General features: G+C 37.7%; 5 protein-coding genes across 7 annotated transcripts; 2 read left to right on the top strand and 3 right to left on the bottom strand.

Annotated features, from left to right (window-relative positions):
* The first annotated feature begins 1465 nt into the window (after positions 1–1465).
* On the top strand, positions 1466–3387 carry LOC147284392 (transmembrane protein, putative (DUF247)). The gene is given in 2 exon segments (XM_086245678.1): positions 1466–1507; positions 1654–3387. Coding segments are annotated over 2 exon segments (1644 nt in total). The 3' UTR covers positions 3256–3387.
* Positions 3388–3909: 522 nt separating this feature from the next.
* Positions 3910–5459, bottom strand: LOC147284391 (protein RER1A-like). The gene is made up of 4 exons (XM_086243769.1): positions 4920–5459; positions 4592–4772; positions 4407–4481; positions 3910–4319 (listed from the first exon to the last, which is right to left on the bottom strand). Exons 1-3 carry the CDS (start codon positions 5315–5317, stop codon positions 4416–4418), a joined length of 645 nt encoding a protein of 214 aa, XP_086099895.1. The 5' UTR covers positions 5318–5459; the 3' UTR covers positions 3910–4319; positions 4407–4415.
* A 5307-nt stretch (positions 5460–10766) lies between these two features.
* Positions 10767–17181, top strand: LOC147284390 (phosphatidylinositol 3,4,5-trisphosphate 3-phosphatase and protein-tyrosine-phosphatase PTEN2A-like). 2 transcript variants are annotated; one of them, XM_086243865.1, is made up of 13 exons: positions 10767–10873; positions 11254–11513; positions 12534–12635; positions 12727–12783; positions 13047–13112; positions 13689–13865; positions 13958–14044; positions 14144–14208; positions 15036–15112; positions 15771–15817; positions 15940–16070; positions 16280–16346; positions 16476–17181. In XM_086243865.1, the coding sequence occupies exons 2-13, from the start codon at positions 11304–11306 to the stop codon at positions 16983–16985; spliced, it is 1596 nt and encodes a 531-aa protein (XP_086099991.1). In that variant the 5' UTR covers positions 10767–10873; positions 11254–11303; the 3' UTR covers positions 16986–17181. The 2 variants fall into 2 exon arrangements, with proteins under 2 accessions (XP_086099991.1, XP_086099992.1); XM_086243866.1 differs by having other exon boundaries at positions 10774–10873; positions 11283–11513.
* A 313-nt stretch (positions 17182–17494) lies between these two features.
* SDN3 (small RNA degrading nuclease 3) lies at positions 17495–22053 on the bottom strand. 2 transcript variants are annotated; one of them, XM_086243867.1, is made up of 12 exons: positions 21915–22053; positions 21441–21623; positions 21238–21327; positions 21021–21089; positions 20360–20497; positions 20143–20259; positions 19992–20061; positions 19759–19859; positions 19194–19328; positions 18991–19098; positions 18540–18647; positions 17495–18322 (listed from the first exon to the last, which is right to left on the bottom strand). In XM_086243867.1, the coding sequence occupies exons 1-12, from the start codon at positions 21945–21947 to the stop codon at positions 17933–17935; spliced, it is 1542 nt and encodes a 513-aa protein (XP_086099993.1). In that variant the 5' UTR covers positions 21948–22053; the 3' UTR covers positions 17495–17932. The 2 variants fall into 2 exon arrangements, with proteins under 2 accessions (XP_086099993.1, XP_086099994.1); XM_086243868.1 differs by having other exon boundaries at positions 18127–18315.
* A 2956-nt stretch (positions 22054–25009) lies between these two features.
* Positions 25010–26992, bottom strand: SKIP2 (SKP1/ASK1-interacting protein 2). The gene has a single exon (XM_086245404.1). It carries the CDS (start codon positions 26861–26863, stop codon positions 25223–25225), a length of 1641 nt encoding a protein of 546 aa, XP_086101530.1. The 5' UTR covers positions 26864–26992; the 3' UTR covers positions 25010–25222.
* Positions 26993–27251: the final 259 nt, after the last annotated feature.

The following is a 27251-nucleotide window of genomic DNA, read 5'->3' as shown; positions in this document are numbered from 1 at the left end:
CTTTTGTATAAATGTCTATTGCATGTGCTGGAGTTTTATAATTTGAGTGACTAAAAGTATTTACACCTATATTAGAGGTTTCAAGTTCAAATTTCCTCACTTGAATATCATTTGATAAAAATAATGTGCAGTGCATCAGTGCATGTGTATTTGTGTTCTTTATGAAAATAAAGAACAAGGAATGAGGAAGTTTTCCACAGCTATTAATCTCTTGAGTACTTTTTTGTTGGGTCAAATCTCTCGAGTACTTATGCACTAAATTTGTGTAAATTTTATTCACATGTGGTAATATTTCATCTTACTCAAATTTTGGCGTATTTCAATCTTATTTACTTCTAATAAGTAAAATACTAATATGTGTATTTACGCATCATTTGATACATGACCATTTATGCACAAACTTAATTCCATAGCTTTATTGTGGTCTCTTCCCTAGCATTAGTGTCCCTAGCACCTTAGATAAATGCTAAACACAAATATGTGGCATGTGGGTTATTTATATTTGTTATTCTTATAGTTTATAATTTCTAGAGATTATGACTAATCATTTTTGTACTTTAATGTTTTGGCCTCGTTATAAATAAAAGCTGCCTGCTGGTGTGCTTTCTATTCCTTTAAATTACAATTAATTTTCTTTTCCCAAATTAAGAAAAGGTTCGTGCTTGCTAATAATTTTTCTTGTTATTTTTTATATTCAATGGGAGATGACCTCATGGCTAATTTTCGTATATATTAAACAGTTGGAAGTGAAGGACGTGCTTGAACAATTGTATTATATCAAGGAATGGTCAAGTAAACCATATATAATATTTTCTAGTTTTGCAATTGCTTATTTCTAAGGCTTTATTTTGGAATAAAAAAAAATTTATTTTTTTATAGAAATTTTTATGTGTGACGGTAACACCACATGACATACACAAGTAGTATCACGAATTCTTTCAAATTATAATACATATACAATTATTAATATTTATATTTTAAATGATAAATAATATTAATGATTATACATGTGTTCTAATTTAGATTAGTTTATATCATAAGGTCTTCTAAGGCATAGCATGTATGCATAATTATAGTTTACCTGCATCTTATAAACTTGAAAACTTTCTAAGCGGATTGGATCGACAGTTGATTATCCAGATGTACTATAAAGATGGGATCCACATCATTTATATAATTAACTTTTCATGCTTTTCTTATGTTATAGAGTCCTATTCAAATGTTAAAAAACTTTGTGAGCCTTTTGAACCAGATCTAGTGGGAATTTTAAATAGTTTTATGACAATATGATGATGGAACAACATACCCCCGAAGTTAGAGACACAAGAATAAACCTTGAGAGTAAGAAATTAAGAATAGAATTAGAACATTACACCTAAAAGTCATCTAATTGGGTCCTTGTGGGGGAGTCACTTATTTAAGTCTATTAAAGTATAAAAAAAATCATCTAACCAAAACTTATATCATGATGTTAGGCAACAACCCCATCATTTTCTATATCTTCATAGTAGGCCCTTTGGCAGTTGTGCTTTTTATTGCTTAGAATTCAAGCCAAAGTGCCAAGCCAAGCCCAGAATTGCATAGCATTCTCAACCAAAAATGGTTGCTGTGTTCATCACAGTGAACACAGAGAAACAGTAGAATCTGGAATAGCTCTTGAGTTGGTACCTCATCACAGTGAAACTCAGAGAAACAGTAGAATCTGGAATAGCAACAACCCCTACTACTTCCAACAACAGATCAATTGAAGTACTCCCAGAACAACCTCATCATCAGCAGCAGCAGCTGCAGAAACAAGTGCAGCAACCATCTGAGCCATTCCAAATTGTGCTACAAAATGGTGGTGATTACAAGTTTGAAGAGGGACCCAAGTCACCGGAGTCCGAGTGGGTTATCTCCATTAAAGAAAAGCTCGAACAAGCTTCTCAAGATGATGCAGCAAGTTCATGGGAAAAGCTCTGCATTTACAGAGTCCCCCATTACCTGAGAGAAGGTGATGACAAAGCCATTGTCCCTCAGATTGTGTCATTAGGGCCTTACCACCATGGTAAGAGACGCCTTCGCCAAATGGACCGCCACAAATTGCGTTCCCTTCACAGAATTCTCGATCGTACCAACCAAGACATAAAGCTTTATCTTGATTCTATAAAAGAAGTGGAAGAAAAGGCTCGAGCTTGCTATGAAGGACCAGTTGCAGTGGGCTTCAGCAGCAATGAGTTTGTTGAAATGATGGTGCTTGATGGCTGCTTTGTGCTGGAGCTATTCCGTGGTGTAGCTGAGGGGTTTAAGCAACTTGGGTACCCTCGAAATGACCCCATCTTCGCAATGCGTGGCTCAATGCATTCAATTCAGAGGGACATGATCATGCTTGAGAATCAGCTTCCACTTTTCATTCTTGATCGGCTGTTGGGGCTGCAGTTTGGAAATCCTGAGCAGAAAGGACTTGTAGCCTAGCTAGCACTCCGGTTCTTCGACCCATTGATGCCAACAGATGAGCCATTAACAAAGAGTGACAGGAACAAATTGGAGTCATCGCTTGGATATGCAACCACCTTTGATCCCCTATCGGACCAAGGTGGCCTCCATTGCCTTGATGTGTTCAGGCGAAGCTTGTTGCGCACGGGGCCTAAGCCTGTGCCACCGAGAGTTTGGATCAAGAGATGGTCACACGTGAATCGCGTTGCAGATAAACGGAGGCAGCAGTTGATCCATTGTGTTACAGAGCTGAGGGAGGCTGGGTTCAAGTTCAAGAAAAGGAAGACAGACCGATTCTGGGATGTGAAATTCAAGAATGGGATTCTAAGACTTCCCAGGCTCTTGATCCATGATGGTACAAAGTCTCTTTTCCTCAACCTTATTGCATTTGAGCAGTGCCACCTTGATTGCAGCAATGACATCACCTCCTATGTGATCTTCATGGACAACTTGATCAACTCTCCGCAGGATGTGGGGTACCTCCATTATTGTGGAATAATTGAGCACTGGCTTGGCAGTGATGCTGAGGTTGCTGACCTCTTTAACCGCCTCTGTCAAGAGGTGGTTTTTGATATCAACGACAGTTATCTTTCCCGGCTGTCGGAGGATGTAAACTGCTACTACGACCACAGGTGGAATGCTTGGCGTGCAAGTTTAAAACACAACTACTTCAGCAATCCCTGGGCCATCCTCTCATTCATTGCCGCTGTTGTGTTGTTGTTTCTCACTTTCGCGCAGACCTTCTACGGGGTCTATGGCTATTACAGGCCACCAAACTAAGTTTTGCGCGCAAGCTTTTCCTCTTTCAGTTTTGGTTCAACAGTGTTGTGTTTTGACTTTTGATACACAAGTTCCATAACATACTGCAGTTTCTTCCATTTTTACAAGTCCTGCTAAACATCAGTTTATGGATTGTTTGGGTGCACATTGTAAGTTTGTAACTAATGCATATGATTTCTATGATCTTATAATTGAAGCAAACAGTATGAAATTTTTAACTTCAAAGGAACAGCTCCATCATTGGCACAACCTATTCTATAAGGTAACAATGCCATTGCAACTTCAGCGCAAGAGCCAACGATTGAAGATTTCAAAACACCACAGAGACTTGGTTAAAGGTTGACATTCAGTGCGATTTCTCTGTAAAATTGTAAGACTTGATCTCTAGTTCAGAAACACTAAAGCCTGTTTACGAGTGCCAATGCAAAAGCTTATCAGCTGAACCATTCCTGTCAAGAGCTGACACTAACTTGGCAAGCAATATTGGAATGGCTTTTGTGCCACATACAGGAGAAATGACAATTACAGTTATAGCATAAACCTATAAAACTGCAGGAGATGCTCTACTGCAGAAGTAATAAGGCAAACAGGCACTCAGATTGAAACCTCACAAGAATCACAATATGAGAGAAGCATAATCCAAATAAACAACAATTTTCGGTGTTAATCCCAGGAAGTCAATTGCATTAAACCCAGTTTCAAGTAAACAATGAAAAAAAGTACAACTAAATACTAAACATGACATAACTCAATTGCAGAGGATAGCTGGCATTTCCTACTGCAAAAGCTCTAGAAAAGTAGAAAGTACATGTCATTGGATTCATTATTTAGCATGGGAAAGTAACATGTCCCTTCTATACAAATGGATCTTTTATACTAGAAAGCAAAAAGGAAAAGGCCTTCAGCAACCACTTCATCTTCCCAAAGCAGAAATATTACAAAGGAACATAACAACCATGGTCCAAAGCGGTATTCATGGAGGGAACTGGACAATCACCCTAGGTTCTGAATTAGCTCCTCATAATGATTCCTCCAAGCCATATCTTCCGCAAAAAAATCCATAGCTGTTTAAAATAATGTCAGAATAAATTCTCACCTAAAGTAACCTAGTTTACTTGTGACTTAATCAGAAGTAGATTAATTCAGTCTACCTGAAAGTTTCAGTCCCTAGGGAGGAGGTTTGCGGTGTCGGATGAAGCCGAAGCAGCTTTCTTTCCATCGTACCGCTGCAAAAACTCATTCACATAAGCATATATGGAGCATGGGGCATGAAACCCATTATTGAGAAAACAAATGAGGTGGGTTTATTTAGGGGGTGAAGGCAAGGCGTATATACCTGTTTCCCAAAAGAGAAAGGGACGTATTTGTATTTGATCATGTGTATTATCTGCCTCCTCATGGTGAGAACAAAGAGCACCAGCCAGTAGAAGAGAAGTATGGGCCAGAATACAGGTACATCAAATGCACTGAAGAATGTCATCACAAATGCAATGCAAAACGCCTTTGTGATAGAGTACCTTCAATTCCCACACAAACAAAGTCAAACCCAATTCAATGGGAGATACATATATGTCTAAGCGGCATTTCAACAAACACACAGGGCACAATCGCAATTCACAAAAAGACGACAACTTCACAGCGGAAAAGGGAAATGAAATTATTACCAGAACTTGAACTCGGGGAGGCGGCGGACGAAGGGGCGGAACTCGTCGGATCCGCGGGTGGGGAGGGTGGGGCCGTCGGCGGAGGAGAAGTCGTGGATCTCCGGGTCGACCTGAGGAGAGAGAAACCCGATGAGGAGGTTGAGAATGTAGATCCCCAAACCGTACGACACGACGTAGAACCCCTGGACCAGGTACACGCGTAAGACGTAGACCAGGGCCACACCGAGGCACGCCAGCCACCGGTAGAGCACGTGCGGCGTCGTGCGGTCGAGCACGTGCTGGTAGCGCCGCGAAACGGCGTAGCTCCAATCGGACACGGCGGAGAACGGCGACCCCCTCCACGATGGATCCTCCGCGGCGGCTGCGGCGATACCCACGCCCGCCGCTCCACTCTCCATTGTTGTTGGGGCCCACTTGAGTCTTTGTTTCTTCAATGTCCTTCTTCTTCTTCTTCTCTGGGCGCGGTTTTCTGTTTTCTCGTCGTTTGATAATTTTGATTCGATGATAAATTGGGAATTTAGGATGCAGATGCGTTTAGTTTTTTTTGGTATAGACCCTCATTTTGCGGGTCGTCTTCGGTCTTCCCCACAGATGCTTTTTTCTTTGTTGGGTCAAATTATTGGGCCGGTTCGGGCTACTGGTGGGCATTGGCTGGACGAACCCGGCCAATCTGAACTCAAATCGCACTCTTGGGAAACTCGGTTAAGAATAATTAAGAAAGATGGCTGCTATTTGAACACCTCCTCCTTTCTCACTGCATGCTCTTTTAATTTAATTTGTCAAATGACAAATAACACCCAAGAGATTTTCTAAAGAATGTTGCAATTTAAATCCAACTTTTTTATTTTTAGCCCCAATACATTTTCTACACCCAATATCAAAGATGTTCGGCATTGCAAAATTGAATGGGTGGAATGATATTCGGTGGTAAACAACGGGTAGAAGGATATATGGCAACGCACAAGTAAACCGGTAGAAGGATGTTCAGTTTGCAACCACCGAACACCTTTTTTTTTTTAACTTCCTAGAGATGTTCAATAGTTTGTGGTCGAATGGCCAACACTTTGTTTGGTGAGTTATTGTCAAACAACTCATAACATGTTCAACTTTAGTGCGCCGAACTTGTCGCGATTTCAGTTTTTGATAATAAACATTTAGTCTATTAAAACTCAAATAAATATTGAAAATACTTCATTTAAAGACTCTCAAACCGTAATTTAACCATCCATTCGTCAATATTAAAATTGTTTGCATCAATATAAAGAGTGTTATAGTGTGTTTAAGGTTTTGATAAAGAGTTGAGTAGAGATGTGAGTGCATAGTTAAAGTTGGGTATAGAGAAATGTTGAGTATGAGTTCAAGTGAATTTTATTTTATTTTTTAATTAAATATTTAAGTCCTTGAAGGTTAATTTACATTTAAGTAGAATTGGAAATTATTTTTATTAAAGTATTGGGGATGAAAATAAAAAAGTTGAGTTTAAATAGCAATACCTTTTCCAAATATTAAAAAAAAAAAAAAAAAGGTTAGAACCACCATCACATCCCTTGCCAGCCATCGACCCAATAGAAAAGGGATAAGATATTCAAATAGCAATCATCTTAAGAAATTAAGGGGGGTGTATTCCATTGAGATTCTAATGGATTTCAAAAGAATTTAAAATTTCATAAAAATTAGGTGTATCAAATTCATAATTTTATAAATTCTATAGAAATCTAGGTGTATTCAATTCAGAATTTTAAAGATTTTATAAAAATATATGTGTGTTAATTCAGAAATTTAAAAATTTCATAGAAATCTAGGTGTATTAAAAAACTTATTGATTTTAAAGGATTTCATTAAGTGATGGATTCTGATGAATTTTTTTCAAATAACAAAGGTCATAAGAATTTCAGTCTTTCTTTCTTAGATTTTGATGGATTTAATGGAAGTCAATAATAATCCATATAATCCATGAAATCTGCAAGAGTTCATGACTCCTTTAAAATCCATTAAAATCTCAATTAAATACACCACTTAAGTAAGATGGTTGCTATATACACACTCTAATTTTTCTCACTTCACACCTCTCTCTTTAAATTTGTGAAATTACCATTTTATTCTAACATTAAAATAGCATAAAGGACATAATTTTTTTTTTTAAACAAACAAACCCCAAATAGCCACCCCGACCCCACCCTTAGCCGTGGCCCGCCGCCATTGTTGTCAGCGGTCCAACTGGCTGCATGACCTTCATTCTTTCTCTTTCTCCCCTTTCTTTCTCTCATTCCCTCTCTCTTTCTCTCTTTCCCACTCTCTTTCCCTCTCATTTTCTCTCATTTTCTATCTTCGTCATGTTGTAAAGGAAGTCGGAGGCCGATCGCTGGCCTTCTGATCGGAGGTCGTCATCCATCGATCTGGAGGCCGGCAAAGGAGAGACATATAGAAAGTAAGGGAGGGAGAGAAAGGAAAGGGAAGGAGAAAGGGAAAAAATAAAGAGAGTCAAAGAATGAGATAAATGATGGAGATAGATTGAGAGAGAAAGAGAGAGAGAGAGAGCCGAAGAGGGAGATAAGGTATGGAAGGCGGCCAACCAGTTGGAGCACCGACGATAGTGGTGGTGGCTAGGTGTGGGGTCAGGATGGGGGCTTCTGGGTTTTGGACTTTTGTTTTTTTTTTTTTTCTCGTGTAATGAGGATATTTTGAGGGGGTGTGTATGAGAAATTGTATAAATTAGAAAGAGGAAGGAGTGTGAGGTGAGTAAAGGGTGTGTAAATATCAGCATTCTTAAGAGTAAACATGGTCATAATATTCTACCTCAAATTAAAATTTAGGGAAGCATGGGTTAAGAAATCTCTAACCTGAACAACCCGAAGAATCTATAAAACTTAATTATATTTAGTTTATTGTGAATATATATTGTATAATAAAAAAATTTACGATATCACCTATATAGTAAATATGTGCAATATGTTTGAATAGTGCAAAACATGTAACTATTTATTAATTTTTTTGTTAATTTCTTTTTATCTAACATATTGTCATAATTTGGGCAATCCTTGAAACTTGAGGAAATATTAAGACTAACCTAGCTATTTTCAACCTTTTTTTTTTATTGGTTCAAACTTCAAACTAAACCTATTTTTGATGAGTTATTTACATTTATAGTCTCTGAAGTTTATCGTCTTTTCACATATAAGCTCTAGGGTTTTAAAAATTACACATGCACTCCTTGTGGTTTTAAAACTGTTACACATAATCTCTACAGTAAGACAAAAAATGATGAGAATGTATGCAAAAAGGCATGCTAAAAGGGTGTAATGGCCTAATAAGATTACTCAAAGTATAGGGTCCAACTTCAATACAAATATCTTTTTTTGTTTATTTATTGTTTTCTCTTGCAGAGGGTTATGTGTAACATTTTTGAAATCTCAGGAGATATATGTGTAATTTTTGAAACCTCAAGGGTGTATGTGAAAAGACGATAGATCTCAAGGTGTGTAAGTGTAAATAACTATATTTTTTTATTTTGTTAGGCACACTTGGATCTCGATGGCATCTGGGCTCCCTGGTAGGCTTACTGGCCCAAGTCCACTCACCTCTGCGTCTCTCAAACCCAATGAGTTAAATTTTGATTTCGAGGAAATTTCGATTTCTACAAAAAATAGACAGAAACGACGAAAATTTTGTACGAAAATTTTGTATGAAACTTTAACATATGTTTATTTAACATATCATCTACTACATTGATAAAAAAAACATTGAAGAAACTAAATTATAGGCCGAATTGCATAAATGTCATCTAGACTATGAGGCTTGTGCGCAAATGTCATCTAATTTTTCAATTGCGACAATTTGTCATCCAATCTTTCAAAACTATACAAATTTGTCATATGCTGTCATAATTTCTATTAAATTAGAATATTATGTTAAATTTGAATTTTAAATAAATTTTTTATTTAAATATAATTAAAAATCAAATTTAAAAAAACAAAAAAGAAAAACATTCTTCTTCTCCACTCCTCCACCCAACCCACCTAGCCCCTCAACCCCCTCACCCGACCCACCCCTCCCTCCCTCCCCCTCCCCCTCCGACCTCCCTCCTTCACCCGAAAACTTCCCCCAGCCCCTGCACCGACCCACCCAGCCCCGCCTCCCACCCCAGCCTAACCCCAGCCTCGCCCAGCCAGCTCCATTGCACCCCCCACCCCCAGCCCAGCCTCGTCGCACCCCACCTAGCAGCAGCCCCCCGCCTCTCACCTCGCAACCCTCCCCCCTCGACGCCCTATCTCCCAGCAACACCCCCCGGCTCCCCCTCTCCCTACACACTCACCCCTGCGCCACCTACCTTTCCCTTTTCCCCTTTCTCCTTCTATTCCGCCACCCACCCAGCCACTGGCCAAGAGAGATAGAAGAGAGAGAGAGCGAGATGATTTGTTTTTGCAAAAAAAAAAAAATATATATTATATTTTATATATTTATTAAATATTTTTTTAGATGAATTGACAAAAATACCCTTAATTTTAACTGGTGAATGGATGAAATTGACGGCAGATGGCAAATTTGCACAATTTTGAAAGATTGGATGACAAATTGTCACAATTGAAAGATTGGATGACATTTGCGCACAAGCCTCAAAGTCTGGATGATATTTGTGACATTCGGCCTAAATTATATAGTAAATTTCATATGATATAAGATAAATATAATGTGTGCTTGAGACAAATACTGTTAAATAAAAATGGTTCACTAATTAATAATTACTTAATTTTATTAAACAAACACCTCAGAGCTTGTGTAATTTATTTTATAATTTTTCAAAAATGAAAAAAACTTTTCAGAGCTTTGGATTGTTGTTGTTTGTGCTTGTTTGAAGTTGTTCCATTATTAAGGATGATAGATTGTGAAACCCTATATTTTTTCAAGTTTTGATTAGCCATGAGAACAAGGTTGGTCCTCAAACATGAGGACCCAAGCATTGTCCTAAAAATTATGGGTTTGATTACATATGAAAGAATGCAAGAGTCGAGTTTTTGTCATGAATATGGAGTTATGTGTTCTTAGATTTATATTATAAGCTCCAACAACAATAAAGATCATACTTATGTACAATTTATGCAATAAGCTCGACAAAAAAAAAAAAAAAAAAAAAAAAGAGAGTCAGTGAGAGCTTAAAACTTTAATGATAAAGAGTACTTACCATAAGGTCCATAACATTCAAGCTAAAAGTTGAAATCTCACTCTCCTCTTTTGAATAAAACAAAGCAACGCAAGAAGCATAATCAATTACCCCACTAATAATGTTTCCAATGATAGGCATGTATCACTATATAATTCATAAAATTGCAAAACTAGTGGAACTACATATAAACCATAACAGATAGGATCCTCTTAACTTATATTTTGTGTTGATATTAACGTTCTGAGTTTATTATTAAAAGCGTTTTGAGCTTTTACATTAATATTTAAGATTTAGGCCAAATTATATTTTTATTAATGTCGTTTGGCTCAACTTTCACTTAAATTCTTATAATTTAGTCCGATTTCCACTTACATCTTTATAATTTGGTTTATTAAGGTACGTGTGAGCATTATACTTTTGGTCTTCGTATTTTGCCCGACTTTTAATTCGTCTCACAAGTCACAATCAACACTCCATCAAAAATCTAGACGGAATTGTGTTGTTTTTAATTACAAATTAAACCAAATTATAACAATTGCAAGTTTGCAACTCTTTAAACTACGTGGATTTATTGAACTAAAAAAAAAAAAAGGATTTAAGTGGAAATATAAATAAAAAATATAATTCAGCTTAAGGTTTGAATATAACTATAACAATTCATTTGCTAGTGGTGCACACCCCCACCCCTTTTCTGCAGCATTCGTTTCAATAACAAAATTATTAAAGCGTGCTAAGGATCTCCGCTGATATACAATCTTCTGCTTAAAGAGATCAAACCCCGACTTGGTGACTGGTAAGTGCTCTCACATTGCCCATTTCATACGTGTTTGTATATGCATTTACAATTTGGCTCATCATCTTTTGAATTTATCAATTCGGTTGGTGATGCGAGTAGATTCGTAATATTGACAGATCTTCTTATGTGGGTCTTGTAATCTATGGTGCATTATTATTTAACAACAAATTGAATTGTACTCTTTAACCCATGTCTCTGAGTGAGAGTGCATTGGTAGCTTTGTGTCTAAATGTTTTGAATGACCCGTTAATCTTCATTTTCATCTGGGTTCCAACAGTTGAGCTTCTTCTACCTGAAGCCTGAAACCCTTTTGCTTATTGTTCTTCCTTTTTTGGTTTTTAATGCAAACACTTGGTTCTTGGTTCCTTGATGTGTAGTAATACATGCTCTACCTGGGTGGTGTTAGGTTCTCCATTTGAGTTCCAGAATGGATTTGAAATCTAATGACTCGTCAGCTCAACCTCCTGCCGCTGCAGCCGCTACCTCTGGTCAAGATAATAGTAATCAAAATGCAATAGGCGTAACTGGGGTTCTTGGATCCTTTACAAAAGGTTTACTTAACACATCTCAGAGTGCAGTGAAGGCTGTGCAGGTCAAGGCACGCCATATCGTCTCTCAAAACAAACGAAGATACCAGGTACTTTACCAGAGTTGAGAGGCTGCTTCAATTTCTGTTTTCTTGATTGATAATGCTGAGTGTAGAAGTAACAACAAATTCAAGTATTTTGTTGCTCCACTTCATTTTCAGTTAGAATGCAAACTGGTCTGGGGTTATGAATGGGGAAGCTGGATAGGCTGCTAGCTTTAAGCATGTGCCTTTATTTGATCGCGATTGCTTCATGTTTCCATCACAGATTCCCAACATTCATTTTCAAATCAGAAAATAATCATAACATTAAGTGAGAGAGCCAAAACTCATGAAGATTGTGCCATTTCTTTTCAATCCTCTCCTATCATAAAGATAGAACGTACTCTTTACTTTACTCCCTAAAAATGAGAAAAGCATAGATCTTTTTCCTTTCCCGAGACTCTGAGAGCGCCAACCGAATAACATAAACATATATCCTAAAAAGAAAGAAGGACTGAAAAGAGTACAAACACTAATTCACCAAAATCACATAATGCTGATAGGTTGGATTAAGGGTTTAGCCGTGGTGACTATATGATGCAGGACTTTTCCTTCTAGGACTATTTTATAGTCAGCCCACCTTACTATTCAACTTATCATGAAATATATATAAAAAAAAAAAAAAGGCCATTAATATCTAAAATCTCTACAAAAGAAAAAATTTTGTGATAATAAGATACTAGGTGAAGAGAAGCTTGAAAGGCATTTGAAGATTAGAAGTCCAGTTCTTATTTCCTGCTAATACTTGGTCATGATGACCATCTAGACTATTGTGCAAGGAATTGTATCGATTATGTATTCACTTAAAAAATCCATGCAAAATTGGTGTGCGTGTGCATGTAATATTTTTTTCCTTTTTTTCTTATTTAAATTATTGAAGTTAGTTATGTTCAATGCATTTGATTGCAACTGCTCACATTTTTATTCTTGTGATGTATTATTACCTTTGTTTATACCTATAATAAATGTAAGCATGCAAGTTTCCCTCAAAGAATGTCACTTCTGACATATATTACACTAAAATTACAGGAGGGAGGTTTTGATTTCGATATGACATATATTACTGAAAATATAATTGCTATGGGTTTCCCAGCTGGAGATATAAGCTCTGGCTTTTTTGGATTTGTTGAGGTAAGAAAATTATGTGGTATATGTTTGAAATTCAATAGGCTAAGCTCATCTGTATCATTTGTAAAATTATTAACTAAATAATTTGATGCAGGGTTTCTATCGAAATCATATGGAAGAGGTGATCAAATTTTTTGAAACTCATCACAAGGTAAGAATTGGTTTTTTATTTTGAAGACTGAAATTTGTGACTTTATGCAACATGAAAATGTGGTTAAGATTCTCAGGAAAAAACTGCATTCCACTAATTACTACAAGAAAAATGTGGGATTAAGAATACGGTTTTACATTTTTCTGGCTCATCTCCAATTGAGGTTCTGTCCTTTTTTTTTTTTTTTTTAAATTAAAACTTCTGTGTTTCTTTTGCCAATAATTTAGTCTACAGTTCCTCTCAAATTGACATTTGTTTTTCAGGGAAAATATAAAGTGTACAATCTTTGTTCAGAGAGATTGTATGATGCATCAAGATTTCAGGGGAAGGTGTGTTTTTCATTTCACTTACATTCGCATTCTGTTCTTGCTTAACAAAACATATCAGAATTTGGTAATCTGACTTATGAAAAATAGCAGATTTAATGTTTGCTTTGGGATATCAATTAGCAGAAAAACAATACCCTAAATACTTGTCTTTGTGCTAGATATCCATAGTCAATTACATTGTCAGTGCACCAAGTTCTGGGACTTTTTGACTCAGACTTCTGGTTCTTGTTATATGCACAAATGTATAACCTTGGAACTAATTGGAAAAACAAGGCATGCTGTTGCTGCTAGGTTCAATGGTTGACATTTTTTATACACAAAAGATTGAGGAATTCTGTATCATTGATAGAGCTTTTGAAGTTTTTCACTTTATACTCACATCTCAATTAAATAGTGAAACCATTGAGAAATAAGATAGTTGAAAATTTTGTCAATCTTACCTTTCCATTGGGATTTGAATAACAATCAAGAATGCCAAATAGATTGACAGGTTTAACTTTTTAATGCTGCACTTCTATTTTCCAGTTATGTTGAATAACAGCTTCTTCTATATTTTGCTTCTCTGAATGTTTTAAGGCTGCAAGTTTCCCATTTGATGATCATAATTGCCCCCCAATCCAACTCATTACATCGTTCTGTCGAAGTGCTCATTCATGGTTAAAGGAGGACATTGAAAATGTTGTGGTTGTTCATTGTAAAGCTGGTATGGGAAGGACAGGATTAATGATTTGTAGCCTTCTCTTATTCCTGAAGGTAAGTCCTATAATCAGCACCCTTAAGATTTGGGGGCTATATGTTCTTGTACTTGTCACTATAATTTTTTTTGCTTTGTCATCTCTCTGCAGTTCTTCCCTACTGCTGAGGAGGCCATTAATTATTATAACCATAAAAGATGTGTAGATGGAAAGGCTTTGGTTCTCCCAAGTCAGATTGTCAGTCAATTATTTTTGTGGATTCTGTCTTTATTAGGTTGATGTTCTTTACTTCTTTACTTGATTTTGATTAACAATTTTTTTGTATGCTTTTCCTAGAGGTACGTCAAATATTTTGAGCATATCTTAAAAAACTTCAATGGGGAAAATCATCAACCTCGAAGGTATTGTTCTTCTTATATCTTTCTCCGAATGCATCAATCTGAGCATTTACTTATATTTACATGCATACATTATTATCTATGCATGTGTATGTGTATGTGTACGGTGTTGTTGTAATGAGGACCTAAGTTGGAGTTTTAAGTTGAAGACTTGCATCTGAGCTGTTGGATCAGATATGAATGGTTAAGGTGCATAGTAGGTGAGATGCATCTCAGTTGTCCATATATAATTTAACAGTTGATATGCAAGTCTTGAGCTAAAGTTCTCAACATAGTAAATGCGTCAATCTCAGCATTTACTTGTATGCACATGCATATGTATGTGTATGTGTATGTGTATGTGTACAGTGTTGTTGTAATGAGGACCTAAGTTGGAGTTTTAAGTGAAGACTTGCATCTGAGCTGTTGGATCAGATATGAATGGTTAAGGTGCATAGTAGGTGAGATGCATCTCAGTTGTCCATATATAATTTAACAGTTGATATGCAAGTCTTGAGCTAAAGTTCTCAACATAGTAAATGCGTCAATCTGAGCATTTACTTGTATGCACATGCATATGTATGTGTATGTGTATGTGTACAGTGTTGTTGTAATGAGGACCTAAGTTGAAGTTTTAAGTTGAAGACTTGCATCTGAGCTGTTTGATCAGATATGAATGGTTAAGGTGCATAGTAGGTGAGATGCATCTCAGTCATCCATATCTAATTTAACAGTTGATATGCAAGTCTTGAACTAAAGCTCTCAACATAGTTCATCATTAGATCATCTCCTTGTGTGTGTGTATACGCGCACTCGCCATTTTAGAAAGTACTAAAGTTATAATATTATAGGTGCATGCTCAGGGGATTTCGGCTTCACAACTGCCCTTATTGGATTAGGCCCTCCATTACAATCTCTGATCATAACGGTAATCTGTGACATTGCTTCTGGCACTCATTACCATCATTCTTGCAATATATTGTGATGTTTGAGTCATCACACTGTTCGTTAATAGAGATTTATATATAAAGTAACAGTGCTATTATTTGTTTCCCTAGAGGCATTGTGGTTATATATGTAAATATTGATCCTTTTCTGCTAGTGTTAATTTCCTGAACTACTTCCTATTTGGACGTTGAGTTTTTTCGGGTAGAAGAGGAGCATTTATGATATGAGCACATAGTACTGAGTTACAGACAGCGCTTCTCAGAACTACCCTTGCGTATTAATATAATCCTTAAAGCTATGATGTTAATTCATTTGGTTTGTGTGTGTGTGTGATGTTCCTCTTTGTGTGTTGATTCATTATGTGAGTGTTTGGCCTATGTGTGTGCTTTTAAGGCCGTGCATATTCATGCATTCCCAGATATACCTTAAGACCTGATCATGATGTAAAATCTGTATAACTTGCAAGTTGCAACAAGTATAATGTCTGTTGTTGATTCCTGTAAATTTCTGTGGATTCTTTTTTATTTAATGCCGACAGATATAATTTTTTTCTTCACTCTTTCCACATTTAGAGGGTGGCTATGCATTGCACACATCATTGTTTTGTCACTTATCAAGATGTGTTTCGTAATCCACAGGAATTTTATTCTCATCAAGAAAGCATCCAAAAACAAAAGATCTAATGGTAAATGCTTGTTAAAATTATATGGTTGCATATGAATCGATATGCTTGTTATTTGATCTTTTTAACACCTATGTTAACATGCATTGAATTTCTGATTTAAGCTCATCTACTCAATTTTTTAGCCAGAAGATTTCTGGATCAGTGCACAGAAGAAAGGGATTGTGGTTTTTGCTTTACCAGGGGAGCCTGGTCTGGCAGAGTTAGTGGGGGATTTCAAAATCCATTTCCATGATCGCCAAGGAGATTTCTATTGGTCTGTATATTGATTCCGTTATTTTACTCTTGTTTATATTTTTGAATGTGGGCATCTGTAACTTGCATCATGCATTAGGAACCTGCTTAAGTTGCTGTCAGCTGAGGTGTGGTACAAGCAATGGAATACATATTTTTGTGCATGCATGTAGAAAGAGGTTACACTGCCAGAATGATTTCTTTTTTTCTTCCCTTTTCCTTAATTTTCAGCTGGTTAAATACAATGACAGAAAACAGAAAAATCTTAAACGCAGATGATCTTGATGGTTTTGACAAGGTAAATGGTGCGACCTTCAGTTAATATTACTTATGCATGTCAAATGTTGATCATATCTCCCTTTTCTACCATCTGTTGCTCTTTCTTCTTGGTGCTTGCTTGTGAAAAAGCATTGGTTGTGATTTGCAGAGAAAATTACCTTCTCCAGGATTTCAGGTTGAAGTTGTGATGGTAGACTATAATGGTACTTTACCTACAAAACCTAAAGCAGATTCTTCCAGTAGAAAACCTGAGGGTAGATCAAGTGATGCCTCTGCTTCAAGTTATGGTGTTGCAGCTAATCCCAATCAAAGTAAAATCCCTCCAAGTGAAGATGGTGATGATGTATTTTCAGATAGTGATGGAGAGGAGACGGGGGATAAAAAGAGCAAGCTATTACAAGCTAATTCTGGGGTTGGACTTACTGCACCTGATCATGCATCTAACAACACAGCACAAAAAATTGAGACTTCAGCACGTGGAAGTGAGGATAGCCCACAGAGTGGTTCTTCCAAAAAACCAACTACCGATGGGGCTGGAAAATCTCCCCTGAGCCGTGAAGCCCACAACCTGGGCTCAACTGGGGCAGAGGATATCAGGGCAATAGCTGCTGATGCTTCAGTTTTCACTTTTGGGGATGATGATTTTGAAAGTGATTGAAGCCATGTTACATGTTAGGCTGGTAGCTTTACCATTGCTTGAAACTGTATCAGAATGAACACTAGTGTAGAAAGCATTCCAAGCAAATGATAACATAAGAGTTTGGAAAAGGAATCTGATGTTGGTTGATTGACTTCATTGTTTTGACCAGAGGAATCAGATGTTAATTGAATTTATTCTCCTGTGGCTGCTTACAATCAACATTGTGTTATTTCTCGTTATAGCAATGAACACAAAGGGAAAGGGGGAGGGAGCACATCTAGACGATATAGGTTAAGGACAATTGTGCTACGTCAAAGGTCAAAAGGGAAATGAGGAAGATGAGAAGTAAATAGTGTTCTAGGATCATGACTTGTATTGAGAACTGCTAAAATTTTCACAATTTTTTTTTTCACTTACAACAATAAATGCCCTAGTCATTCTACATTTAGCTAGAATTGCATCCCAAGAGAATTTGCCACATCTCACCGGGCAAACTTCTTTGAAATTGGTGTCTGGTGAAAGAAACATCACTATAAATATCTTGATAATAAATTGGAAAAAAAGTTGTGCCTTCTTAATGGGCAAAAAGACGTACAATTTTTGCATTCTAATGCTACATGAAACAGTTCAACTCAATTTTTTTGGGACATTTAAAATCCCTGTACCCATTTCTTGAACATATTAAAATTTGCATCATTGAAAAATTTCTCTTCACAGTCAAAATGAAGCTGGATATTCTGTACCCATTTAGCAGCAGTCAAAATTGATCGCAGGCAAAATCCCATACTCTTCCCAATGGATCCAAACAGGAAGCCCTAATGCAGAGATGAGACCTTCAACCTTTTCTTCTTGTGGCCTGATGTATCTGCCCAGCACATTTGAGGAGTTCTGTTCCAACATTTTGAGCAATGGCATGCCTTCCAGAGCAGCAGAATATAGTTCAGGGCCACAGTTATAGTCTATTTCTATTTCTTCTTGTTCTGTTGGAACTTGGAAACTATCTTATTCAGCGTAGAGATTTCAAATTCCCTATTTTTAAGTTGTTGCTTCAATCCTTCAATCTCTTTTAAATGATCACAACACTGCTTTGAGACCTTTTCTTGTTCTTTCTTCAATCTTTCTATCTCTTCAAGGTGATTGCAACACTGTTTTAAGTCTGCCATTGTCTCCGGTTCTATTTTCTGATCTGTCTTTTGTTTCTTATATACACCTGAGCTCTCCTCAACTTGGAAAGCTCTCTTAGATGAGACTTGGCCTAAGGAATCATGATGTGCCATTTTACGAACATATAGATTAGCAATTACGCCCGTACTGAGCTTAAATTCAATAAGCTTTTGTGGCCGTCCAACTGAGTCCTACAATAAGACAGAGTAACAACATTATATCTCCTTATAACCAAATAAACTCAAGTTCCTTGAAAGACTTATACCTAATTACTTAAAAGAAAACAAATGAAACTTAACTATTATTATACCCAGAAAATCTACTCAAATGAAAAGAACAACATATAAATAAAATCTTATATGCATGAAGCATTGTGAATAATAAAAAGATATACATTATAGTATGTACCTTTTCCTGGCTGCCTTGGACTTTTTCATATGCTTTATGTGCTTCTTGTAGATTCTTAAAGATAGCAAAGGCAGAATATTTATCTCCTTGAGCTCTAATAGACGGCTTCTGGAAATGATTAACTACATTAGCTCCACAGTAAACAAGCAGGGAAGAAAGAGGGAAGAGGGGAAAGAAAAACATGGATACGCAGACAATTTATCAACATGCAATAAGCATCCCAACCTAGCTGCATAGTTCAGTGTCTTGAAATATCAAAGAAACATTTGAACCAATAGGGTAATAAGCATTATCCCTTGGGGTGAATATCTTCTCCAGATATCTTCCTCAGTATCCATCATATGATATGTGAATGTCTTTTGCATGTAAAACAGTAACAGAATACCTCCAAAACACACTCAACCAGGATATTCTGTAGAAAATTTAAAAAAACAAGGGAAATATATTGAACCTTGACTTCTATTGTAAAGTTCCCAGGCAAGGCATTGTGCAATTCTTCACTAGGCACTGTGATTGGTATCCTGTGGAGAAGTAGCATTGCCATATTTATTTCGTGTACCTGCAATTTAGAGAGTTATTAAGACAATAATTATGCACCTGAAAGCACTGTATTGGAATTTAAAAACTAACCATAAATTAAATGCAAAAACTCACATCCTCCTGTGGTAGGGGAATAGTATCACCAACTTCAGGTTTTAACTTATCAAGAACAAGTTTCATTGCAGCACAAGCATCATCTAGACAATTGTGTGGACAACCTTGCTTCCGGACTTCATAGCTCAAGACAGACTGGCAAAAAAGATATATTGAACAATAAGTCATGCCTCTAAAACAGCCCAAACCAATGGTATCTTTACTTTCATTCTTGTGATTTTCTGATGCAAGTTCTTAAAAATTGATCATAGAAACGACCCCCAAGTGAAATAAAGCAATGCCCAAACAAGAGGAAAAAAAAAAGAGAGAGAGCGAGAGAGAGAGAGATTAATCACAAGTTATCTGGACCACCATCCAAAACAGCCAGAATTAATAATTTGTTTCCTACACTGAGACAATCAAGAATTTCAAAAATTTCAAGTCATTCCCAGTTAAAAATGGAGGAAGAAAAACTGAAACTCAATTTCAAAATCATTCCATAGACTAATTAATAGATTTCAAACTGAGAAACATATGAAAATTTGACTGATGTATATGTGAGATTAGCAAGTTTCTTAAAACTTGCCTTACACAAATTATACAAGGAAGGTTTTCTATGAATAGGCCCATCTGAATACTTGAAAATATATGCGGTATCAATCACCCTTGCATGATTTATCTTCAATGCTGTAAAAAAAAGAAAAATGAACAATAAAACAGAAATTAAACAAAGAACTACAAAGAAAACAAGATTTGATGAGTTGATTGTGACATGAAAAAGGTTCAAATATCGACTTATAGAAATAACGGTTAGCTTACCTTGCAGGTCATTACACAAGCTGTGTCCCACTAAAATAGTTCCATTTGACAACAACTTCTTCAAACATTTCTACAATATGCACCAAAAAGATTCAGGTAAAAGATGATAATGGATAAATAATCCCTTAAAACCTGTAACCAACCTTAATACCTGTATATCGGCCAATGTACATGTAACTCCATCCAAATCTGCTGCGGAAACTCCTGTAATCTCAGTTCTGTAATCAGAAACCTCTTTGTGAGGGTTTACAAGTTCATCCAGTTTGACCTGAAAAGCAAAAGTCCAAATTTAAAGACTTATAGAAAAGGGACTTCGAAGAAGTCTAGTGCTAATAAGGTATCTAGTCTAAGGTGGAGAGCAGCTATACCTGCAAATTTCGATCCACAACACACACCCTTACTAAAGCTTCAGAGCCATCTTCACATAGAACCATCTCACAATCAACAGCAACCATTTCATTTGATATCCCCTTGGACTTTTTACCGGGCTTTGTAACTATCCAGTCCTGCTTTGCCATTTACACAAGTTAACAGGAAGATAAACCACATGACCAGGTAAAAACTTAAGGCCATTTCAAAAACTTAAGATGTCCACAGCATATCATTTTGAATTTAAGAGAGGTATAACGCTACGAGTTTCTGTAATCAATTTGTATAATCAGGGCCATGAAAAGTAAGATAGCTACATATAATATGGGAATCAAATCATATTTCCTTTGCGCAACACAATTTACAGCACAAAAACGACAGTTTTGTTCGACAAAATTTATGTTCGATGAATTGCAGTTCTATTTTTCAATAGAAAGCATAGATATGGACCAACAACACTGCCAAACAAGCCTTTAACCCAAAAAGGATCATAAGGATAGCAGGAGAATGCAAACTCTGTATAGGAAATACTAATAGAAGCTAAAGCAATGCGGAAATGCAAGAAAGGATTTCGCTACAAAGGATTCATAAGGATATTAATACATACACAAATTTATGCAACTTGAAAACAAAAATTAAGCAGAGTTACTGCCAACAAACCTGCTCATGAGATGGGAATGAATAATCCAATAGATATTGGGGGTGTTCAAGAGTTAAACGGACAAGCTTCTGCACGGCCACCATCATGAGAAATTAATACTATCAAACAAATTGTGCATATTAAAAATCAAATGGCATTTAACAACTTGGTCAACATGCCTCTCTTAAACTACAAGCCCAGCCAACCAATGACTGAAGTTTAGACAGAAAAAGATACCTGCTCTGGGGATTCATTATCTGAAAATTTCTTGAACAGTTGCTCAACAGATTGGCGATTTGAATAGCATTGTACAACTTTAGCCAAAAACTGAAATTAGGAAATGGTGAACAATCACCATATGAATTAAGTATCATATCAAGAAGTATAGAAAACTTAGAAGCTAAAACTCCATATTCACACCACTGGACACAGTTGATTACCTTCAAATCATCCTCTTTATCGAATGACTTTAAAAATGCAGTCAAATCATTGTTTGGCCTCTTTCCTGGGTCACTCATGCTAGCCCCATACTTGGTATCATGACTATTCAAAAACTGCTTCCAATCTCCTTTAGCACCTTTCATTCCTCGCTTTTGGGCCAACTTCACAATTTCCACAAGCACCTATCCACCACAAACTCTGACAATTAGACATTCACACAAGCATTCAACTTTTCCCACATTTCAAACACTATTGTAAATTGAAAACCACATATATAGAAACTAACTTCTGCAAAACAAAACGTGAAAGGAGAAAGTTGATAATTTGTTAGTTTGAATTTGATTTTCTTAGGGTTTTCTGGGAACCCAATGGAATAGGCGAAACCAAGCAAACTGAGTGAATTTCGTGAGCTGAGAACTGAGCTAAGACTGAAAGAATGTAAGGCTGTAATGGCATAAAGAAAAAGAGGGAACCTTTCTCTCTGCGGTGGCGAAAAAAACATTCATTGGGATTTTGCTGGTGAGGACCGAATGGCAGACACAGAGGAGGAAGAAGGCGCGAGGTTCGTGTGGCGGGCGGCTGATGGACAAAACCGGTAATGAGGGTTTTCAGTTTTTTTGCATAGGGTTTAGGTCTTTAGGATGTTTTATGGGGATACAAATGTCAATAAACTATTTTAACTTACTTTTATAATTGGATGTCATCTCTATTTTAATGATGTGATGATGTGATCTATAATATAGTTCATCTATAAGACTATAACTATATAAATCTTATAAATAAAGCAAACAGCTGTATCAGGTGAAACCTTCAAAATTCTAAAATTCCCCTGATTAACTTTTTTTAATAAAACAAACACCTCTATTAAGTAAAATATTTAAGACTAAAGTTCAATTTAGACACTAAACTATAGGGGGTATTTCAACTGCATCTATCATCTATAAAATCATTCAAAAATATACCTCATTATCTATAAAATCATTCAAAAACATACCCTATCTAAAATCTGAATTGAAAAACTAAATTTTTCTTCATCTTTTCCTTTTTTACCCCTCTCCACCTCCAATTCTCTCTTTCTCTTCCCTCTCTCCAGCCAACCCTCCTAACCCACCCGCACCCGCACCCGTCAAACCCCATTTCCACTTACCCGAGTCTCTCTCTCTCTCTCTCTCTCTCTCTCTCTCTCTCTCTCTCTCTCTCTCTCTCTCTCTCTCTCCTCTCATTTTTCTTCTTCTTTCATGTGTCTCATTTCTCTCTCACGTGACTTTGCACAATCTGGCCGTGACCAGGCCAACTCCAACCAAGCCCAGTCAGCGCAGCACCACCAGCCACCAGCTCCTATTTCTCCCCCCGACCATCGTTCTCTTCCCTCTCCTTTCCCGCACGACTCCTTTCCTGTGTGCACCTCAACCCAGCCAAGGCCGCCCATTTACCGGTGGTCCAAGGCCACCGCGGGTCCCCTAGTGCCGACCATCCCCCTACGAGCTATAGTTGGGGTCGGGAAGGTTGTGGTGGGGGTAGGGCCGAGAGGGTTGGCCGGAGAGAGGAAAGAGAGAGAGAGAGTGGGAGGTGGAGGTGGAGGTGGAGAGGGGTAAAAAAGAAAAAGAGGAAGAAAAATTCATTTTTTCAATTTAAATTTTAGATGAGATATGTTTTTGAATGATTTTGTATATGATGGATGCAGTTGAAATACCCCCTATAATTGAGTGTCTAAATTGAACTTTAGCCAATATTTAAAAATCCAAATTTTACTCTGTATTAATTAAAATGTTATTGCTTCCGTTGCTATGTTCTGGGATTTGTTTTTAGGGATGGCAATTTTCCATGTGAACCCAAGTTTCCCCAAGACCTCAAATCCCACCCCAGACATATATTTTTATACTAGGTTTTCAATATTAGCTTTAATTCTTGTTTGTCTTTTTAAATTTTAAAAATTTAATTCTTGTTTTTAATGTTACACCATTGCGTATTTTAGTGTATTTCTATACTATATTATGTATTTGTGATGATATCATAATCGTACTCATTTTAATATGGAACAAATATTTAGAAAATGGTATGGGATCCTCGGATATGAATGGCAAACTTAGCCCGCTCCATCACATTCTCATCCCGATTTGTTTGTGTTTTTCATTTTGGTCTCCACTCCGTCACATTGCCATCCCTTTTAGTAGACGTTTGGGTTGTTTTGGATTGACCCCGCCCCTTTTGGTTTTAGACTTACCTTTTGTTATAATTGTTTACTCTATCAATATATTTGGATTTTTTTTTTATAGAATATATTTGGATTTCATTAGCAAAAAAAATTGGGAAGTGAATCATCTTTAATGTGAAATAAGAGAATTTATCTCTATCGGTATGCTACATTTTTTATTCAAAAAAATCATCATCACTTCTTAAGTTCATCTTAGTTAAATCCAAAAGAAAGAAGTTATGCATCCTATTTTTTATATAATAATGAATATTGGATAAAAAATATCGATATTCAACTTTCCAAAGGCATTTTGTAATTGAATAAATAGCTCTAGGAACGAAGGAAGCGGATCAAATTGGAAAATAGAAATGTATATATAGATTATACCTTTGGTCACCATTTTATGAAAGATTTTATTATTAAAGTTTGGAAATAGAAATATATATAGAGATTATACCTTTGGTCACCATTTTGTGAAAGATTTTATTATTAAAGTTTGGATCGTCCAATGCTAATCTTTAGAAGTTACTATGACAAGTTATGAAACCTTCGCATTTACCAGAGTGAGTTACCTGTGCCATATATTATATATAACAGCATCTGCAGGGTGAAAAATCACAGGGGAGATATAATCATTTTAAAGGTTTGCTAAAACCTACAGAAGCAAGATGACAAGGGATCCCATTTGGCATTTGATATATAGAGGAACATAGAATCTGCAGAGAAAAATAGAACCAGCTATGTTCACAAGGTTGGACATCGAAGAAAATGAGCTCAGTTTCGGCTGAAGAATCTGGCCACGAATGTACCCAAGAATGTAGCCATCCCATACGGCCATACCATATGACATGAAATTGCACCTTAAAAGGGCTATATGCAACATCACTTCAACGCTCGACCAACAGTACCGCACATCAGTAAACATATAGAGGCAGTTTCAGATTCTTTTTGAGCGAGAAAACTGATTGCAATGCGTTTCTTGCATCAAAACTCAAACACCATAGTACCATACCATGCATACCATGAAAGAATGGCATGAAATATCAAAAATATTAGAGATTGTAAATCTCCGTTCCATCGAGCACAATAACTTGTATCTAATGTACTAGGCTACTAGCTAGACACAAGACACAAACCACCTTGAGCTTCAGATAAAGCATTCATCCTAAACTCAACCAAAATAGGATGTGATTTCAAATTACTACATAGCTACATGATTGTGCAGCAAAGGGAATGCAACAGATATAACCATTCAAAACTTGGAAGTTAAGCATATCAAGTACACCAAATGAGGAGGGGCAAATGATACCAAGGCAAGAATGAAGGAAAAAGTAAACCAATTACCAAAGGAACATAGTACCAAAACTGCAGATATGAAGCTGTTTTCTGGATAATTGAGCAAGAAAATATACCTTGAATGCCACACTTTCTGCTGCCATTCCATAGTTAATAAAAATTCAATACAGAGAATCATACAAATCGAAAACGGGCCATGAATACAGAAGAAAATCATTTGATCAATAAACAACATGATAATGTGAGCTTAAGGCCCTAAGGGTAACTTTTTCCAGCCCACAAAATGATCACCTACAAGTTTCCATTGGAACTATTCTCACTAACTGACCACCTTCTGAAGGTGCAAGGAACTAAATTCCTACCTGAAAAAAACCCAAACTTTGTTTTAAACATTGTCAATGTACTATTGCTACTTGAGGGAACATTAGCAACAACTACATGATCGAGCCGAAACTCCGCTGCCGCCATGGCACTTTCTTGAGCTCCACCTGCACAAACACTACCATCCAATGATCCAATTTCACCAGCATCCCAATTAACAGTCAACGATCCTCGCCGTTCCCGCAACCACTCTGCAACCTCACCACTCACTCCTCTGCACTTCTTAACCTTAATCTTGGCCAAATTGGGACAACCCCAAGCAAGCATTTCGATCCCAACATTGGAAACTGGGCACCCCTTGATGCATAGCTTCTTCAATGCCACACATTTTGTAGCAATGCAAGCAAACTCCGCGTCGCCAATACTGCCACTCCCGCAAAGCGCCAACCTCTCCAATTTTTGGCAATTGGAAGCGATTGCGCACAAGCTCACAGTAGTCGGATTAACACCTATCAGAACAAGCTCTTGTATGTTAGAGCACTCTTTGGCTATAGCAATCAGACCCTCATCGCCAATCCTATTCGTCCTCCATCCATCAATATGAAGCTTCCTCAGTTGCTTGCAATGTTCCGCAATCGAAATAAGCCCAAAATTGGAACACTCGGGAGTCTTCACAATGTGCAAGACCTCCAGATTCGAGCATTTGGAAATCGCCGAAAGCCCCAAATCGCTCACTTGCAACCTCTCGAGATGAATTTCAACCAAACCCCTGTTTCCATTTCCAAGCATTTCCAAAATGTTATCCCAATCTCCCAAACAGCGGATTAATTTCAAACTCTTGAGCTTTTTCGAGCCGACTATGAGTGGCCCGAAGCACTGTCCATTGAGTATCTCCTTCAAGCAGATAGACTTGAGCGACGAAGCCGATGCTGAGCCGGAGCCGATCGCCTCGGAGCCATCCTGGAGGCCGCGGAGCCGCTTCACGGAGAGCTCCTCCAGAGCCGTGCAGTGCTCGAGGACGGCGTTCATGCCCTGTGCGCCGAACATGCACGAGCCGCACGAGAGCTTCTTCAGGCCCTTGCAGTTCTGCGCGAACGCGGCGATCCCGAGGTCGGTGATTTCGCGGCAGCCGCGGAGCTTGAGGCGCGTGAGGTTCTTGCAGCGAACCGAGATCAGGACCAAAGCGTCGTCGTCTATGCTGATCGACTTGCGGTCGCAGCGGAGCGCGAGCTTCGTGACGGAGTCGAAGCGAGCGAAGATGCAAGGCAGGAAGGGGAGGATTCCCGCCTGGGCGTTGAGAGAGAGGCGGTGGCGGTTCTGACCGTCGACACGGATCCACCGCTGGCAGACGAGGGAGCTTCGTTTTCGGTCGCCGGAGCCGAGGAAATGGAAAATACTCGCCAAACACTCGTCGGGAAGATCGGCGGTGTAGTCGCGCCCTCCTTGGCCTTGGGCGACTTTCTCGGAAATCTCGGCGGCTTCTTCGTCGCGCTCCGCCGTGGAAATAATCGCCATCGGTTGGAAGCTGAAGAGGCGACTGGCGGAGATTTCTCTGTGGCTGGTGGTGTTGGACTCCGGTGGAGTCTCGGGAAGGGAGGAGGACTGTCCCATAAGAACTAGCTGTAGCGCTGCGGCGAGTAGGGTCGACGCGCCTCCAGAAGAGAGTGAACGAGAGAGAGAGAGATAGGAAGAGATAGAGAGAGAGAGAGAGAGAGAGAGAGAGAGAGAGAGAGAGAGTTGGTGGTTGGTTTTGAAGGTTGATTGATTATTTCAAGGTTGGTACTTGGTAGTGTGTATGTGTGTGTGATTGTATGTGCATTGCCGTTATAAACTTATAATAAGCGCGCGTTGTGTGTCCGCGCGCTCGTATCGAGCGTATGTATGTAAGCCCACTAAACCCGTCAAATGGGCCTCGCAAACGCCACGGCCAACCGTCAAATATCCAATCCATTTGTTCATGCACTGCCGTCTCAGACGCGCTTTATTTTCTATATATTTT

Source organism: Dryas octopetala, chromosome 5, assembly GCF_963921425.1.
Source record: "Dryas octopetala chromosome 5, drDryOcto1.1, whole genome shotgun sequence".
Lineage (NCBI taxonomy): Eukaryota > Viridiplantae > Streptophyta > Magnoliopsida > Rosales > Rosaceae > Dryas > Dryas octopetala.
Note: the sequence above shows the minus strand (reverse complement) of the source record. Positions and strands in the feature narration are given on the sequence as shown.